The 19,259-nt window shown below is 43.2% G+C and overlaps 1 protein-coding gene across 1 annotated transcript; it reads right to left on the minus strand.

Moving 5' to 3' along the window:
• Positions 1 to 772: 772 nt before the first annotated feature.
• On the minus strand, positions 773 to 7,847 carry ALG11 (ALG11 alpha-1,2-mannosyltransferase). Its single transcript, XM_056856884.1, has 5 exons — positions 7,650 to 7,847; positions 6,405 to 6,589; positions 4,397 to 4,630; positions 2,015 to 2,943; positions 773 to 1,044 (listed from the first exon to the last, which is right to left on the minus strand). Exons 1-5 carry the CDS (start codon positions 7,845 to 7,847, stop codon positions 773 to 775), a joined length of 1,818 nt encoding a protein of 605 aa, XP_056712862.1.
• Between the last annotated feature and the right edge of the window lie 11,412 nt (positions 7,848 to 19,259).

Below are 19,259 nucleotides of genomic sequence, written 5' to 3' on the forward strand. Positions count from 1 at the left end.
TAATACTGGAAATGACTTGTTCCACTGCAGCTCACATTAAGGAACTCCACAAAATGCACAACTTCCCTTCCTGTCTCTGAAGTTACTACTTTCTTGCATTAACTCCGTGCCGGTTTTTTATGTTGAAACATTTCAGTCCCCAATTTCTCTAGTTTATCAAGTATTTCATATTGTTTTCCAAAATTGGAAGTTGATTGTTCTAACCAATTTAGATACTGCAGCCTTCAGTGATAGGACTTTTGGCTGGGCCGAGCTATATTGTCCAGCAGAATACAATCTTCATGTATTGACTATTGCAGTGTGTATGTGTGCGGGGGGCAGGGATCTCATTGATTACTTATTTCAATAATAGTTTGGCATTAATACACTTCAGGAAGGTGGTGTCCAATTTAATGGTAAGAATAATTTCCAGTCAAAAGTAGATTTGGGGCTTGATACCATAAAAAGTTAATTGAAAAATTAAACTAACTTTTAGCTATACACACAAACAAGCTGAACTACCTCCTTGCAAAACTGCTGCTTATTTGGTAACACTGCGATCTTAACAGATGTCCTGAAGCATATATTATGCATGACTTTATCTGTACTTATATTATATAAAATACGAATGTTAAGATTATAGCATACCATGCTAAATTGTTATGGGCTATCCCTATCCCTGCACTGAAGCCAGTATGTATCTGAAAAACTTGTTGCACAATATAATTAATAAAGACAAAATAAACATTGCACCATAATCCCTCAGGTGTGTCCAGATACATAAATAACATTTTTATTTAAAGAATTGTTCCACTGATAATAGGAATGTTTCCTCAAATTCTTGTTCAGCAAATCTCTTTACAGACAGACGAGCATTTTGTCTGATTTCCAGTCTTTTTTCAGGAGACAGTGAAAAGATATGAGCCATGGTATCTGCGTAGTCATCTTCATTTTCTGACAGAAATCCAGTAATATTCCCTTCATAGGGCACCACAATGTCCAGTTTGGGGCCTCCGGAGTTGTGAGCAAGTATAATTGTGCCCGCTGCCATGCATTCGACAATTCCTGTTAAAAAAGCAAAATGAACTGTTGTGAATTAATACTTCTCACTTGGAGGAGAAGGAGGAGGACACCCTTGACAGAAGGGTGCTCGTACACCTTAGGACAACACACAGTGTTCTGCAGTCACCACTGAGAGAAAGCTTCTCCTTTGGCAGTTCTGTTCCTGCCTTCGCCGAGATCATTCTGCCTCCTTTACCTCAGAACTTGCTAAAGTTCATCTGTTTGTAGACTATTTGCCAGCTGATGCTGCCAAAGGAGAAGGAGGGTGCCCCCACAAAAAGTTACAAAAAAGTTGGTTACAAAAAGTTGTTTATTGTCCTGCATCCTGTCCCAGTGGGAAGAAGCATTTATGTATTTACTTTATTTGCAGGCCGCCTTTCTCACTAAGAAAGGATGCTCTCCTGTACCTCCACACAGGCAGAAAACTATCACAGCAAAGTGGCTCAATCTTTCACGATTCTACAAAAATACATTAGGCTTAAAAGCACTAGAAAAAATATCATTAATATTTAAATGCTGTGTACCCAGCATGCAATGTTGTTGTAGTTCCTTAGCATAGGAAATGGGCGCCATTTTGCTGAAAAGAATAACCTCTACAACCTGTAGATAAGGTGATACACGTTTCATGGGGCCCGTTTCTCTTAGTGAGAAAGAATACGGACAACTTTCTAAACAGGTCAAAGGACTTGGTTCCAATGGAATGGCAAAAAAGAGTTTAGCACTCCTTGGGCAAGCCCTGAAGGATCTTCAGGCTTGCTTGTGCAAGCCCTACTCTCTGTGTTCATGGCACAATGATTAATTTTCTTTAGGCCAACCTATAGTTTAGCTTTCCATCCAAAATGACAAACTGGTTTGTGCTTGTCATGCAAGCCAGCATTCTCACCATTTAGAATCCAGGATTGTAGAACAAGCACAGGCCATAAGAGAGAACTTTTGTGTAGTATCGTGCCAGATCTTATGCAGAAATACTCACCGATTCCAAAGTGTTCGTTCCACATGGTGTGAAGACCAATGGTTGCATTTCCTAGATGGGTTTTTAGTTCTTCAAATGGAATGTTGACTTTGAATTCCACCCTTTTCTCCACGCCCAGTTCTTGACAGAGCTTTTTAAGTTCATTTACACGTTGGTCATCTTCTTGGTTACGGCAGCCCCCAACCAGAATAAGTTTTGGTAGCGCCTCCTGCCCTTCAATCTTCTTCAACAACTTAGCAAAGGCTCTGATCTGCAAAGGGTGGTCCTTCTCTGGCCTGAACTGGCCTACCGAAACAATAGTATGCCCTGCGGTGCTCTTTTCCTTGCATAGAGGAATATCCAGGAATGCCTGAACATCACAAGGTGGATATACAGTGTTGGGGTAAAAGCCACACCGCCAAAGGGAAACAATATGACCGAGTGTCCACGAAGAATTAACCATGACAACATCGGCACAAGACCCAACTAGCCCATACACGAAAGCAAAAAGGTAATAATATACAAGTTTCAGTTTACTTAACAGGGGATTTTTTGCAATGATGGTGGCATTATTGAATCTGGCATTCTGATTCTTAACCACAGAAAGCATATCAATACTGATGGTCGGGTAGTGAACATAACATCCAACTTGACAACCTCCTAAATATTTAAAGAGAGGAAGCGTGAAGGCGTAGCCCATGGAGTCAATGTAAACGTCGGGAACACACTTCACAAGAGCTTCCCAGCCCAGAACCACCGAACCCAAACTCTGCCCCAGCAGAGTGAAATACGGGTAAAGGGAAGCTTCCACAAGGTAGCGCTTTTTCAAAAACACAAACTTCACAGGTTGATTCAGTCTGATGTTAAATCGCCTGTAAGCACCCTGGAGAATGTTCTCAGCTGTGACACCGGTATCACCCGTATAGACAATATAGGAAGCATCTTTGTACCTGGAACATAAAACACAGTTTATTGTTCAGACTTTTCTGTGAAAACATTTAGTGTACAAGTACAACTGAACCTTTTTTTCCCTCTTAGCTTTTTCAGTCAATTTTAAATGGCTAGATGAAATTGGAATTAAGGCTGCACAATGCTTTGGAAGAACAACAGGCCATCCCCAGTGATTTCGCCAACAAAAACCGAGTAACTTCCATAAAAAGTTGATAGCAAAAGAATTAAGTGCATTGGAGTACTACAAAAGAATTAAGCATATTGGTGTACTACAAAAGAATAAATGAAAACCCAAGCCTTGTTATTCTTTTAATATTAACTTTAATTACATCAAAGTCCCTGTAATTTGAAAACTTTGACTTAATAGTAGTAACTAAACAGGTATATGGTACTTATTATGTTTAACACATGAAGCTGCCTTATACTGAATCAGACCCTTGGTCCATCAAAGTCAGGATTGTCTACTCAGACTGGCAGCAGCTCTCCGGGGTCTCAGGCAGGGGTCTTTCACATCACCTCCTTGCCTACTCCCTTTAACTGGAGATGCCAGGGATTGAACCTGGGGCCTTCTGCATGCCAAGCAGATGCTCTACCACTGAGCCATGACCCCTCCCCAAATTTATTATTTATCCATGTTATTTATTTCAATTATATGCCGCTTTTCTTTTAATTGGGGACCCAGAGTGGCTTACAACATTCTGTCCTTCCCCATTTTATCTTCTCAACAACCCTATGGGGCGGGTTAGGCTCAGTGTATGCGACTGATCCAAAGTCATCCAGCAAGCTTCCATGGCAGAATGGGGACTCAAACTTGGGTCTTCCAGATACTACTCCGGGGTTGGTGTGAGATAAAATGGAGAAAGGGAAGAACGATGCACACAGCTTTGGGTCCCCACTGAAGAGAAAGGTGGGTTATCAATAAAGTAAGTAGATAAATAAATTCTCATAACCAAAAGCCTGAGCTTCAACCCCCCCCCCACCCAAAAAAAAAGACAGGTTTCAGACTCTGCAGCATATTGCTGTTGTGCACATGAAAATCTTGGGGACAATTAACTGAGCTCTCTAGATTATGACCACTGAGACTATGTAAATAAGTGCTGTTTGACAAAACAGAATCTGTATTGTGAGATTTATGAGGTTACACTTAATACTGTGTTTGTAAACTAGTACCAATCATCTGTAAGAACTGCATTTTTCTACATTAATTTTTTTCTAAGCGTAAATGCTGAAACTGATCTGCAGGTTTCAGACACAAATGCACACGCAGGTTAGTGATTTGTTTTGCACTTAAGGACCAACCTAAGATGTAATACAGACAATAAGAAAATAATTTTTAAAATGAAAACATAACTCAATTATAGCAAGGTTTTTAGATGTGGAATGTCACCTTAGAAAGCTACAGCGATAAATGCAAAAACCATACACTGGTATTACAAAGTAATGTTCACTTACTTATTCTGCAAAGCTCGTAGAGCACACCATAAGACTCTCTCCCCTCCACCACCTGCATTACAATACGGATGGAAAAATGCAACCACACATGGCCTTTTTCCATCTTTCCCTGGGGGGATTAACTTGTTTTTCCTTTGTTGGAGCCACAGCCGCATACCCCATAGGAGCAGCAACAGACAGATACATAGAACTCCACTAAGTATCAGTGCAGGGATAGCCAAGGAGTGCAGCAACCTGAAACAAGAAAGGAGATAAGCTGAACGTATGAACCATTCTTAAAAGCCAATGAAGTGTATTTATTAAGGAGCCCAGCAAGAACGAGTTCTTAAGGTTTCTATGGGTGGACAGCCACCAGTAGGGAGCAGAAGCCAGCTTCCACTATGAAAGTAGTTGACAAAGATGGTGAGGGGTCTGGAGACCAAGTCCTATGAGGAAAGGTTGAAGGAGCTGGGTATGTTTAGATGTTTAGCCTGAAGAGAAGACTGAGAGGGGATATTATAACCATCTTCAAGTACTTGAAGGGCTGTCATATAGAGGAGGGTGCCAAGTTGTTTTCTGTTGCTCCAAAAGGTCGGACCAGAACCAATGGGTCGAAATTAAATCAAAAGAGTTTTCAGCTGAACATTAGGAAGCCTCCTGATAGCTAGAACGATTCCTCAGTGGAACAGGCTTCCTCGGGAGGTGGTGGGCTCTCCTTCTCTGGAGGTTTTTAAGAAGAGGCTAGATAGTCATCTGTCAGCAATGCTGATTCTATGACCTTAGGGAGATGATGAGAGGGAGGGCATCTTGGCCATCTTCTGGGCATGGAGTAGGGGTCACTGGTGGCGGGGGGAGGTAGTTGTGAATTTCCTGCATTGTGCAGGGGGTTGGACTAGATGACGCTAGTGGTACCGATTCTAAGATATGATTATCCACAGACTACCTTTCTCTCCCTGTTAAGTGGCCAAGCTGGGGAGAAGAAGGAAAAGCAATTGTAAGCCGGTTTGAATGTCTTTAAAAGGTAACAAAAATTGGGGTATAAAACCAGCTCTTCTTTTTTGAGAGCCAGTGTAGTGTAGTGGTTAAGAGCAGTGGTCTTGGTATTTTCCTTCTTGACGTTTCGCCAGCAGCTGTGGCCAGCAACTTCAGAGGAGTAACACTGAAGGACCGTGTCTCTCAGTGTCAAGGGTGTAGGAAGAGTAATATATAGTCAGAAAGGGGGTTGGGTTTGAGCTGAATCACTGTCCTGCAAAAAGTATCAAAGGTAATGTGCTAATCATTGTCCTGTAAGTATCAAGATAATGTGCCAATGAGGGTGTGGTATGTTAATATGGTGTTACTCCTCTGAAGATGCCTGCCACAGCTGCTGGCAAAACGTCAGGAAAGAAAATACCAAGACCACGGTCACACAGCCCGGATAACCTACAAGAATCACTTTGTTGGTTCTTGTGGGTTATCCGGGCTGTGTAACCGTGGTCTTGGTATTTTCTTTCCTGACGTTTAGCCAGCAGCTGTGGCCGGCATCTTCAGAGGAGTAACACCGAAGGACAGTGTCTCTGTAACACTGAAGGACAGTGTTACTCCTCTGAAGCTGCCTGCCACAGCTGCTGGCGAAATGTCAGGAAAGAAAATACCAAGACCACGGTCACACAGCCCGGATAACCCACAAGAACCAATGAACTTACAAGAACCGTGAAAGCCTTCGACAAGAATCACTCTGTTTAGTCCTTAATCAGACTCAGGATCATTCTTAAGAAAAACTCCATTTCCTTCATTTTATACCAGCCCTTATATTTGGGCATTACACTAACAGTCCCCCCGCCCAAATTTGCCTCCATAATGGAAATTCATGTATTGGGGTGGGGGTGAAGGGCACAAGTGTTAGAACCAGCCCGGCGTGGGCTTTCCGAACCAGCCCAGGGATGGCCCACCCATTTGACAGGGAGCGCTCCGGAGGTCCTGGAAAAGGGGAAGGGGAACCATCCGCCTCGGCAGGCGCCGTCCAGCCACGCAGGTTAGCAGCTCTCACCTGAGCAGCGACCAGCACCCAAGGGGAGAAGAGGCCATCTGGGCGGCCACAACCGCAGCGGCTTCGCTACTCTCGGCCCGCCTCGCCCGCTGCCGCTCAGCGGCTCCCCCTTCGCCAAGCGCCGGACTTCCCGTTCCTGTGCCTGGAGGCGGGACTTCCTGGTTGCTTTGGACGCCATCTTTCCCCTATAATTCACAGTGGGTAGCCGTGTTAGTCTGTTTGCAGTCGTCAAAAAGGGCAAGAGCCCAGTAGCACCTTAAAGACTAACAAGAATATTTTCTGGCAGGGTAGGAGCTTTCGTGAGCCACAGCTCACTTCTTCAGATGCAGCTAGAATGTGAATTCATCGGTCTTTAGAGGAGAGTGAATTCAGACAAGCATTAGTATGTAAGTAGAGGAATTCACTCTCCTCTACTTAAAGACAGATGGATTCACATACTAATTCAGACAAGCATTAGTATGTAAGTAGAAGAATTCACTCTCCTCTACTTAAAGACAGATGGATTCACATTCTAGCTGTATCTCAAGAAGTGAGCTGTGGCTCACGAAAGCTCCTACCCTGCCAGAAAATATTTTTGCTAGTCTTCAAGGTGCTACTGGACTCTGGCTCTTTTCTACTACCGCAGACAGACTAACACGGCCACCCACTGTGCATGAGGTTCTAAAGTGTCCTTTAGGATGGCGCTGTTATCCCTGCGTTAAGTCTGCGCTCCACTTCATCAGATGCGCGGATGACCCTGGACTTCTGCAGGGTCTCCTGTGGGCAGCAGCCGCTGCTCACCACCCCCACTAACCTATAGGGGAAAAAAGGGCAAGAGCCCAGTAGCACCTTAAAGACTAACCAAAATATTTTCTGGTAGGGTATGAGCTTTCGTGAGCCACAGCTCCTGCGAATTATCTGCTTAGGGTGGCATTGTTAGACGGGCCGGTTTCAAGTTGGCTGGAAGGACTCGTCGTCAGTCCATGATAATAAACAACAGCATTGTGTCACTTTGGAAACTTGACACGCTTTTACTCCAGCATAAGCTTTCGTGAACAGAACCCATTCCTTGAGATGCCTTTCATCAATGGCTACCATGATTTAACAAAAACCGAAGCAAATAAATATTTAAAAAATTATTCTCCCAGATCTTCTCAATTGATACGGCTCCATTATGTGATTTTGACGTTTACTGGAAAGCTGCCTGGCGCGCAATTTTGAAACGTTTCTTTAGTCGTTTACAACGTGATCTTGGACAATTCTCACATAAATTAGCAAAGCCAGCGCGTCGCTGCATGTAAACACATCGCGCCTTTCACCCTCTCTCGCGAGACGAAATGCAGCTCCCGGAAATACAGCACACCTGCGTCGCCCTGGCATTTCCTTCTCTATGATCAGGCGAGCGCGTTTTCTTACATCCAAGTCGGCATCATAGAGTGGAAGGAGCGTTTGTGGGCGGCTCATGGAAGCGGAGAGGAACAAGGCGGAAAGCCAATCGGGTGTCTATGTCGCCGTCCCAGAGCGCCCGCAGAAAAAGTAGCCAATGAACCAACGAGGCTTCGTTCGCGTAGCCAATCAGCGAACGTCACTCCAATTTAAAGAGTAACTTTGCTGCCTAAGTGGAGGCGTATCTTTATTTTCCTATGGGCTCCAAGGCATTTTCGTGTAAGTACTAGTGCTGCGAACTGTGGATATGTGTGTGTAAAATGCCGTCAGGTCGCTTCCGACTTATGGCGAGCCTATGAATCAATGTCTTCCCAAAACAGCCTTTGCTCAGTTCTTTCAAGCTTTATAGAGTCTGGCTCCCTTTATAGCAGTGGTTCCCAACCTTTTTTTGACCAGGGACCACTAGGACTTTTTTGTTCGGTGCAGGGACCTCAAGGTTCAAAATAAAAATTCTGAGAATTTGAAAATAAACTTTAATCATAACTGTTAGTTAAACATTAAACTTAGAATAATATTTGAATATATATATTTTATAATAGTGAACTTTTAATTGAAAATATTAATTTGTTATGGGTTTATAACTTTGTTTCGCGGACCTTAATTTAGTTCTCGCGGACCCCTGGTTGGGAACCAGTGCTTTATAGAGTCAATCTTTGTCATGTTGGGTCCTCCTTTTTTCCTAGCCTTATTGTCTTTTCCAGTGACTCTTGTCTTCTCAAAGTATGATAGCCACAGTTTAGTCATTTTCTAGGGACAATTTAGGCCTGATTTGATCTAGAACCCACTTATTTGTTTTTTTTGGCAGTCCAGGATGGCTAACACAAATCCATATTGGATTATTTTTTTTAAAAAAATAATGATTTTCATTTATACCATGTGCCTGTAACATAATAGCCTAGTTTCAAATAAGGCACAAATAGAATTCACATATCATTTATGGATTTTGTCAAAAGTGTTAATGGTGCGAAACTATATGAATCTCTTTGCTGGTTCGCCTGTTTCGATCATTACGTTTGGAGCAAAAAAATTACTGTAGTTAAGCGGTTGTTCCGAGGAGCTGGAGTGACCTCTGATGTGGAAATCAGAGTAGCTCCTCCCTTACAAGTTGCAAAAAGGTTTCTGAAGGCCAATTTTATGTGGGATTGTTCTAAATCTTGTTTCAACTATGGTCTATAGAACTTGAGAGAGAATATACATTAATATTTTACATTAAAAATCTGGGTAGAGAAGATTTCATAATTTTGCAAGAAACTAGTCCTTTTAAAAATTCATACATACATGAACTGGCTGAGAGATTATTCTCACCAGACTTTACTACATTCAGTCTCTTGAGCACTGGTAGTGAATGTGAGTTTCTGGAAGAAGGGCAGGAGAATGAGATGACTACTTTTGAGCTATAGAATGATTCGTGACTGTGTCAGATGGTTGATTCCCTATCCTGAATCCAAATGAACCTTCTTTATAACACTCCTCTTATGTTCTGATCTAAATATAAGGGTTGAAGAATCTTTATTCTCATTTGTATCTGACAAAGTGAGCTTTGACTCATGAAAATTTGCTTATCTTTAAGATGTTATCAGACTTGAATTTTATTTTCCTGTTTAATATTTTATATGGGGCAGTAGAATTGTACAAAGCTGTTGAACAGCACGGTTGGGAAAAGAGTGTTGAAAAGACAATTAGCCACAGATATCTGTATTTTAAAAACTCAAAACAGAAAGATGGTGCAATTTTGAGTAGCTAGTGAAATTAAATTTAAAGTTTGGAACAATTAATAAGCTGTCTGTTAATCAAGCTCTTGTTTATTTTGCCACATGTATTCCACATCTTTCCTTAATAGATTTTTTTACTTCTCATGGGCTTCTCAAACATGTAGGGTTGCTCGTGAGAATCTGTGATGTTGCTGAACCTAAAGTATCTTCCCTTTGGGGCCTGTTCTGTCCTGTGCAATGTGCCTGTACAAAAAAAAAAAAAGCAGAACCTGTTGCTGTCCAAACACCATTTTTCTCAGACAATGACTGGTGCTGATGCTATAATTGGTACCTGTTAAGTAGACAACCAAGAATGTGACTTTCTTTTCTTCAATAGCATTTAAATTACACCTACCGCTTTTCCATATCAGTCAACACTGCTGGTTTTACTGTAATATATACCTGTTTCTGTTTATTTCTATATTTTTGTTTATCATGTTATGAAGAAGTGGCTTTTCTTAAATAAAGTTTTTTAAAAAAATCAAAACTTTGTAAGGTACATTTTTAATTTGCACTCTGCATTGCCGAGGTTAATGTAAAGCCTCCTTTTCAGTGAGCAGAAGGCGGCAGTTCAAGATTTTCCGTGTGTTGATGTGGGGTAGTCAATGGAACAAAAGGACCAGGACCTGGTTGTATAATCAGTAAAGTCTTAGGGAGCCTTATGGAGCCTGGCCAGCAACGTTTCATCAGATAGAATGGGAGGGGTCTGATAGGGTTTAAAAAGAAGTCTGTTTGGGAGACAAGACAGGGGGGTGGAAAAAGAGAGGAGAACTTGGAGCTGTGGGGGGGAATACATGAGTTTGGAATTGACCTGCACAGTCATTTGGTGAATTCATATCCTGATTTTTGAAACTGGGATTTTTTGTATGTATTGTGGCATGGTGAAGTGGTTAAGGTGTCGGACTAGGACATGGGAAACCCAGTTCCAATCCCCACTTTGCTATGGAAACTTGCTGGGTGACCTTGGGCCAGTCACACACTTTCACCCTCGACCCTGGCAAGTATTTGGATGGGAGACCTCCAAGGAATACCAGGTGTGTGACACAGGGGCAGGCAATGGCAAACCACCTCTGAACGTCTCTTGCCTTGAAAACCCCAAGGGGCCGCCATAAGTCACCCCCACACACAAAGTAATAATAAATCGTATGTGTAGGATTATTCTTAGGAATAATCACTCCAAAAAAACATGAATTGCAACTTTGAAACCGCCAATGGCATCCATTCGTTATTCTTAATTTCTATGAAACAATGTGTAGAAATGGAAATTTTTCTTGTAGCAAAAATAAAGCACTGAAAAACTTTCCTCCCCACATTGAGAGCTAGCGTGGTGTAGTGGTTAAGAGCGGCAGACTCTAATCTGGAGAACTGGGTTGGTTTCCCCATTCTTTCACATGAAGCCTGCTGGATGACCTTGGGGACAGTCACAGTTATCTCCAAACTCTCTCAGCCTCACCTACCTCACAAGGTGTCTGTTGTGGGGAGGGGAGGTGATTGTAAGCCGGTTTGAGACTCCTTAAAGGTAGAGAAAATCAGGGTATAAAATCCAACTCTTCTTCTTACCACATCCCTTGTAGTTAGGGTTGCCAGGTCCCTCTTCACAACCAGCGGAAGGTTTTTGGGGCGGAGCCTGAGGAGGACAGGGTTTGGGGAGGGGAGGGACTTCAATGCCATAATGTCCGATTGCCAAAGCGGACACTTTCTCCAAGGGAACTGATCTCTTATCGGCTGGAGATCAGTGGTAATAGCAGGAGATCTCCAGCTAGTACCTGGAGGTTGGCAACCCTACTTGTAGTTATGGGGGAGTACTCATAGTAGATAACAATTGTAGGGCTACTCAAGAGTGCCTGGAAATCTAAGAAAGATGAGCCTTGCAGTTTGTATCCTTAGCATGCACCCACCTAGTCATGCAAGTAGGATTTCAACTCCGGCATGAGAAATTCGTGGAGATCTGGGAAGGCAGAGTTTGGGGAGGGGAATCAGCAGGGATGTGATGCTGTGGGGTCTACCCTCGTAACCTGCCTTTCCCCCCAGGGGAGCCAATTTCTGTTGTTTAGAGATCAAATCTAATTCTGGGAGATCTCCAGGCCCCACCTGGAGGTTGGCAACCCAGTAGATCTGATTTGTTGATGGTCTGCCTTTCTCACTGGGATTCACGGCAGATTACCCAGCGTAAATCAATGCAATCAATAAGATGAGTCATCTGATAAACAGCGTAATAGGACTAGGATTACAGAAATCTGAAAGAGCATAAAATATTAGACACAGTATCTTAAACAATGAAAAAAAATGATATTACATAAGTAGATAACCTGCAAACAGATAATACATACTATCCACACTGGTTAAGTCCACAGTCACAATTTTGCTATGCTTTCAGCCACCCTTTTGCTTACTTGAACAAAGTAGGTAATGTGTCAGTATGTGGGGAAGCACATTAACCCATTGATCTCTAGACTGGGGACGGTGTGCAAATTTGATTTGTCTGTGTGTAATTTGCCATTATGGCTCTCGATGCTGGTGTTCCATATCAATTCTGAATTTAAAGGGTTTGCAGAGATCATGCTGGTACAAGACCAAAAAATGGATGTAACGTTAACTGCTACGTTTTTTAATTTTATAAATGTGGCAGAGCGGAAGGGCCCCAGAACACGTGACATCTTAGTTCAACAGTACATTTATTACTTTAAACATCAGAGAGCTGCTGTTTGTCCACTTGCGCAGAATGACTACAGGCCCAGGTTTGTAAGCTTTGCTTTTAGGAAGTCAAAGAGCAACTGTAGAAAAAAAAAGGGGGGGAGCACAACACAGGGAAAGCTATTCATGTGGAGCTGGTTGCCGGCACAGGAGAAGTTTGTATCATCTCGGAACAAAACTTATATAGTCAGTTTTCATGCAGTCAGCTTGGTAAGTAATAAATTAAACTAGATTAATTGGGTATAAGTACATTCCCGTGATCGTCATGTGGTTTGGAAGTCCTGGTGGCCAAAGTCGTTGGCTTTGCTTTTCTCATGATATGCATTGTGTACTACACTGACAACCCCCGGGGGAACTACAGTAGCGCGAACGCTCCGCTTCCAAAATGCCTGGGAATCTATTGGAGCGCAGAAGCTTTAGATTATTCAAATACAAAGTAAGTTTATGGGTGCCCAGTTAAGATTTCTCGTACAGCACAAAGAATGGGAGCTGTGTTGTGTGCTGATGGGTTGTCCCAGGGTCGGGGCTGTGGTCCTAAGCAATTATTCTGGAGTAAGTCTCCTTGACCTTGGTGTGACTGGGTTCTGAGGAAAGAGGTATAAGGGTTCAGCTGTAAACTTGGTTAAAGCGAGGGAAATATATCAGGTTGGTGAAGAGTAGCAAACGGTTTGAGGATCACAGTTGCAGAGATCATGCTGGTGAAGGACGGAGTGGTACAAAACCAAGAATGGATGTAGCGTCACTGCTATGTTTTGTTTTTATAAACGTTGCAGGGATTCAATTGGGCTGAGGAAAACGTAGTGCGGGAACCATTTTAATTTGTGAAATTAATCCCATTTGCATCCCTTTCAGGAGCTCAGAGCAGCACATGTGAATTAGCTTTTTACACAGGAGTGCTACGAAGTAGGTAAAGCTGCTTCACAGTAGTGGTCCAAGCTCATTAACAGAGCCATCCTAAGTAGAGTTGCGCCCTTCTAAAACCAATGGGTATAACTGTTTAGGATGGCACTATCCTCAGTTTGATCAAGGTTTCTAGGGTTCTTGAAAGATGTCTCATTTTGTGTTTATCTTGAGTTAAAGGAATTGTGCTTATATTTCATGAAAAAAAATTATGGTCCAGGATGGCTAGACATGTACAATCTTCTTTTACACGTGTATTGCCCAAGTGTTTGTGCGGAGTTTTTTTTTTAAGGCTTGCAAAAAATGCCTGTGAAACCAGCACCCTGGGCCTAGCTGAAGAGGTTAATTTGGGTGTTTGTTTCCGAATTTTTAAAAACCAGTTGGCCGGCTGTTCCTTTTTTTTTTTTTTTTCTCGAGATTTTGAGAACTACCGAGACTTGATTGCTGAAAGTTTTTATTCATGAACTAAAAGGCAGCTTTCTTTTAGATAGCATGGAAATGGTAAACCCTAGTCCTGAGTCCTGTCTCCTGGGACCTCTTGCCAAAACAGTTCCATCCCTTAGGGCCAGTCTTCAGTTTTAATTCCAGCTAAAGTAACCACTTTTATCCCTCAGAGGAAACTGCTTGTGACTGTGAGCATCCCTAAGGAAGGCACTGCACTGTCTGTTTTATTCTTCTGTCACATTGGCATCGCATTAACTTGGTCAATAGGAGCAGAGGCTTTGGCAGCGGTTGCTCCAAAGTAGGAGTGGATATAGGAAATAAAGTGCTTTATTTGAATCAAGGAGCTTTCCCTTTCTTGGTCGAAGGCCGAAATGGGGATACCGAGTCCATTCTGCTAACCTTGTGACTCAGCCTGGTCATTGTTTTGTGGGGCAGGAGATTAGATGTGCTTCTCCACGGTAAACTTCTCACCTTCCCTTTAGTTCCTTCTAACGCTCACGCTCAACCTGATCGTGTTTCCTTTGTGTGCCATCTTGAACAAAGCCTCTCTCCCTCAGGTTTGTGCTTAGGTCCCCTGGGTCAGGTTGCAGTTTGATTGTTTAGAACACTTTTAAGATGCTTTCATTGTGAGTGGAACCAAGGGATTAGAAATGAGCTCCCCCCCCCCGCCCGCCTTCAAGGTCAGGCTAGTCATATTTGTGGTATAACACATGTGGGTTTTGCTCCGAGTTCCACCTGGAAGGCCTGTGGAAGTGGGCAATCTCCACTCAGCTGAGGAGCTTGCTTAGACCAGTCACGTCTCTCAACCTGGCCTGCCTCACAGGGTTGTTGTGAAGAGGGAACGGAAGGCCCAATATCCCAAGCTCTCTGAAGGAAGGGTTGGGGAGGAACGCAGGCGGGTACCCGACTGTTTTTCGGTTGGGTCATTTCCCCCCTCTTGTTTCGTCCCGTTCCAGAGGAGTAACCATATTAGTTAGTATTTTAAGGCTTCGCTCCTGTTAATTTTTTTGCTAAAACTGATTGACAATAGTTTATTTCAGCATGGGTTTTCGTGGCCTAGAACCCACCTCTTCACAGATTCCAGTGTCACAAAATAAAATCTTTATTTAGCTACCACTAGACTCTATAGTGGACTGCTGAGCTGATCATTACTTGGTGGGGCAGAGTATTCTGCCAGTCTAATGTTAGATTTTATTATCTGTGTCAGAAATGTGTTCTCTGGGTGCTCTCGAAAGGCATTTGTGTTCGAGGGCTTGGGAGAGGTAGCTTTGGGTGAACGTGTTGTTTAGCCACAGTTTTTCAATGTGTGAGGTAAGAGTCCCCTTGAAGATCGAGAAAGGAAGTCATGAATGAGTGCAACCAGATAATAACAACCAAATAATGTGTGGAAAAAGGAGGAGAGGGACAAATTAACATAGAAGAACTTTTCTAAAAAGTCTCCATATTCATGTAACCACACCCCCACAAACATGTGAGACTGCAGTGGGGAATTGGCTTGGGTGTTGCTGCTGGGAACAGAAAACCAGGATCTTTTACCTGATGAGGTGGCTGCTAGTAGAAAATTTTTAGTAGGAAAAGGATGACAGAGATCCGATTTAAAGATTTTAAAAGGAATATCTGGAGTTTGAGGGATTTGTACAATAGTGTGTGTGTGTGGGGGGGACGACTTATCCTAAGCAAATATTGGCAAATACTAAAAGCACATAGAACAACTTGACCAGAGCTACTCCAATCTGGAACAGGAGTTACCTTTAAGCTAAAGTTGTAAATGTGGAGAAAATGAGGAAATAGGACAGAGGAGAAATTGAATCTGTTGGGACAGAGGTGTCCAGTCTTCCAGATGTGGAGGCCTAAATAGCAGAGAGGAGTAAAGTCCCAGCTCTCTGTGTGGTTTACAAATAAAGGGATCAAGATGGGGAGCACAGATGTACTTGTCCTAGTCTGTGACGAAACTGGATGAAAGGAGGAGAAATCCAGTATGTTGAGAGCCTGTGTTGCAGTCCAGTTTGTAGTAGGGTTGCCAGGTCTCCCCTGGCCCCCGGCCAGCGGGGGGGGGTAGGGGATTGGGGTTGCCAGATCCAGGTACAATGCCACAGAGTCCACCCTCCACAGCATCCATTTTCTCCAGGGGAACTGATCCCTGTAGTCTGGAGATGAGCTGTAATTCTGGGGGATTCCCAGGTCCCAACTGGAGGCTGGCATCCCTAGTTTGTAGCCAAGTCAGACTCAGATTACTGGCTCTAAAGCTAGGCTAGTTATACTGTGTTTGGCCTGTAGGATAAAACGGGTTCTTTTCAGGGAACCAAAGATTACAACAAAGGATAAAGGAATACTCAGGGCAACTTATCAGGAGAAAACTATAGAGCTGACTAAATGGTAGAGGGGAAAGGCAGCAGGAAGGGAAGTGCTTAATTGAACTAGAACTCAGAATTACAAAACAGGAGATAAGACATTAAGTCATATTTGGCAGGAACTTTGGGAACAACTGAAAGATTTGATTCAGAGGTTCTAGGCTGTCACAGGGTACTTAACATCCGAATTGTGTTAATGGTCACGGATTACATATCATGTAAAAGATAATACGAGGAGAGGTGTCTTTGTTTTCTAGTCTGGCGTGGCTAATTTCCTTCTGTTGGAACTAGGGCTGTGCAAAAAAAAAAAAAGTAAATTTCAGGTTCGAGTTTGTTGGGGCCAATTTCCCCCCCGGTAAACCTGAAATAAGCCGAATTCCCACACCAGTAAATATGGGAATTTGGCTTATTTCCAGGTTTCCCAAAATAATTTGGGCATTTGCACCTATGGGGATTTTTGCAAAGCTCCTGGAGGGGGCATTTTTGAGGTAGAGCCCCCAAATTTGCAGCATTCATGCAAGGGACTCTCCTTGCCTGAACCCCCAAGTTTGGTGAAGATTGGGTCGGGGGTCTGGTTTTATGGGGTCTGGAAGAAGTCACCCCATCCTCCCCCATACAGAAGAAATAGTGAGGTGGCCGCAGTCAGATTCTCTATTGCGAACTTCCTTATGCTTCTCTATGGAGGAGCCTGGCAAACTTTTCCACCATTGAACGCAATGGGCCATTGAAATGCCCCCCCCCCCCGAGCTTCAAAAAGCCTGGGGAAAGCTGAACTCAGAAACGCCAAATGAACACCTGTTTTTTCGGGAATGGTCAATTTGGCTTTGGCTTTCCCTCCAAGTTTTGGCATTCGGTAAACCCAAACCCAGAATTTACCAAAATGGCTTTTTTCGGTTCGGGTTTATCAAAATGCACAAGCCTAGTTGACACTCTTGATTTCTCCCCAAAAAGCCTCCTTAGAAGCATTTGCTGTGGTCTCGGTTGCATGATCCTTTGCGGTGTTCATTTCTGCAAGATCCTTATTGGGACACAAAACATGGCGATTGCTGTTTGTGCTCTTTGCTTGCCTTGTGGGACTTGCTCTTGTTGTTACACACACGGTATATGTATTCATACATACATTCAGGCTGGGAGTGAGGGGTGTGCAGGTGAAATGGGAGGGCTGGCAGTATTCACTCTGACAACATAATCACCGCACCTAACAACAGCAGCCATACTGTCTTAGGTTTATTCACTTGTTCATCTTCCCGCGTTATATAGGCCATCAAGTATCAACAGTGCCCTTCCACTCTCTATATCAGACAAATAGATCAGTTCCTATGCAAGAGAATAAATAGGTATAATTCTGACATCAAAAATCATAACACTCAAAAACCAGTGGGAGAACATCTTAATCTGCTAAGAGTCCACCCTCCAAAGTATCCATTCTCCCTAGGGGAAATGATCTCTATAGTCTGGAGATGAGCTGTAATTCTGGTAGATCTCCAGGACCCACCTGGAGTTTGGCATCCCTAGACTAAAGGGAACCTCCACCTTCAGAGGCAGTAAACTTTTGAATCCCAGTGCCAGGAGGCAACGTCGGGGGAAGGTCTCCGCCTGTGTGCCCTGTTGTTTGTCCTCAAGAGTAGCTAGTAGGCCTCTTTGTGGGACAGCAGGCTGGACTAGATGGACCACTAGTCTGATCAGACAGGGCTCTTCTAATGTTATAGTGAAACAACAGCATTGTTTAGTATAATAGTACTCTATGGGCCTTGATGCTTGATTTAAGCCTGCATTTTGAGTAACTTTTGCACAATACTGTCTTTCAAATCTTTTATTTCCCCCCTGGTGCTAATAATGTTATATCTCATCCATGCATAATGGGAAGATAGTTGTTTTCTGACTCCTGACCTTTATAATGTTGCTAGATATGCAGTCCACTGATGGGAATTGTGTGACTTCCAGTTTAAAAAGTTAAAATAAAACACCAGGTTCCCCACAATGGGGTTGTGTGCATCAAAGGTTTACTGCGTATGCATTTGTGTCCAGAACTTGGTTAGAAGGGGGATGCACATAACCATCTCCCAAGAATTCAGTAGGAAGACTAAAATTCACAAACTGGTTCTCCTGGAGAAGGAAAGAGCCACTGTCATCCACGTCTCCCAGTATCCCGCAGGTGCTGTGTCATTCCCACATCCGCATTCCACATTAAGCATTGCTATTGTGGTTGTGACTGGAGGGGTTGTATCATGTTTCCAGACACAAAAATACTGTTCTTTGAGGGCTGGGGAAGTTTCAGCAGCAGAAGCGAAGCCTTGAGGAACACTTGCAGAGCCCACACAACAAAACTAAATATTCATTTATTGCACAAAAAAGAAAAACCACCTGTGAGTGTGGGTTTAGGTCCTACTGTTCACAAAGGCAGAAGCGCAAGCACGGGAAGGTTCTGTTTTGTTTGGCTTTCAGGTTTTGGTATAAATAAGGATGAGCAAATTCCCTGGACTCAGTTCTCTCATGGTTTGTCTGAGTATCTACCTGCAGGCTTTTTGCTTCCCTTTAGAATTTTTCTGAAATGTTTCACCCATCTTTTACTTCACTCTTTGATAGAAAATTTCATATGCGGGATGTAGGCAAGTTAAGTGTCTGGCAGAGTTATTCCCGTGTGCAAATTCAAAATAGTTGGTTAAAAACCAATGTCAATCCAGTTGCCCACTTCCAAGGTTGGGCGAAGCAGCCCTTATTTAGTGAATTAGATGGGCAAGGGGAGGGAGCTTGAAGGAAGATGCTATTGAAGTGGGAGATGCTTAGAGAGCCAGTATGGTTTAGTGGTTAAGAGCGGTGGTTTAGAGTGGTGGACTTTAATCTGGTGAACCGGGTTGGTTTCTCCACTCCTACACATAAGGCCAGCTGGGTGACTTTGGGCTAGTCACAGCTCTCTTCGATAGGGTTGCCAGGTCCCTCTTCACCACCAGCAGGAGGTTTTTGGGACGGAGCCTGAGGAGGGCGGGGTTTGGGAAGGGGAGGGGCTTCAATGCCCTTGCGTCCATTGGCCAAAGAGGCCATTTTCTCCAGGGGAACTGACCTCTATCACCTGGAGATAAGTTTTAATGGCAGGAGATCTCCAGCCACCACCTGGAGGTTGCTACAAAAAAACAGTACATAGCCAATGATCAATATATCAAAAATACTATTAGATAAGTTACAACATAAACGTGTCAAAGTGTCACCCTACATACATATGGTGAATATAAGTGAGCAAACAACATACAAACAAACCAACAATGAACATATACATGAGCAAAGCAGTCCAA

The sequence above is a fragment of the Euleptes europaea genome, chromosome 10 (assembly GCF_029931775.1).
Source record: "Euleptes europaea isolate rEulEur1 chromosome 10, rEulEur1.hap1, whole genome shotgun sequence".
In the NCBI taxonomy this organism is placed as follows: Eukaryota; Metazoa; Chordata; class Lepidosauria; order Squamata; family Sphaerodactylidae; genus Euleptes; species Euleptes europaea.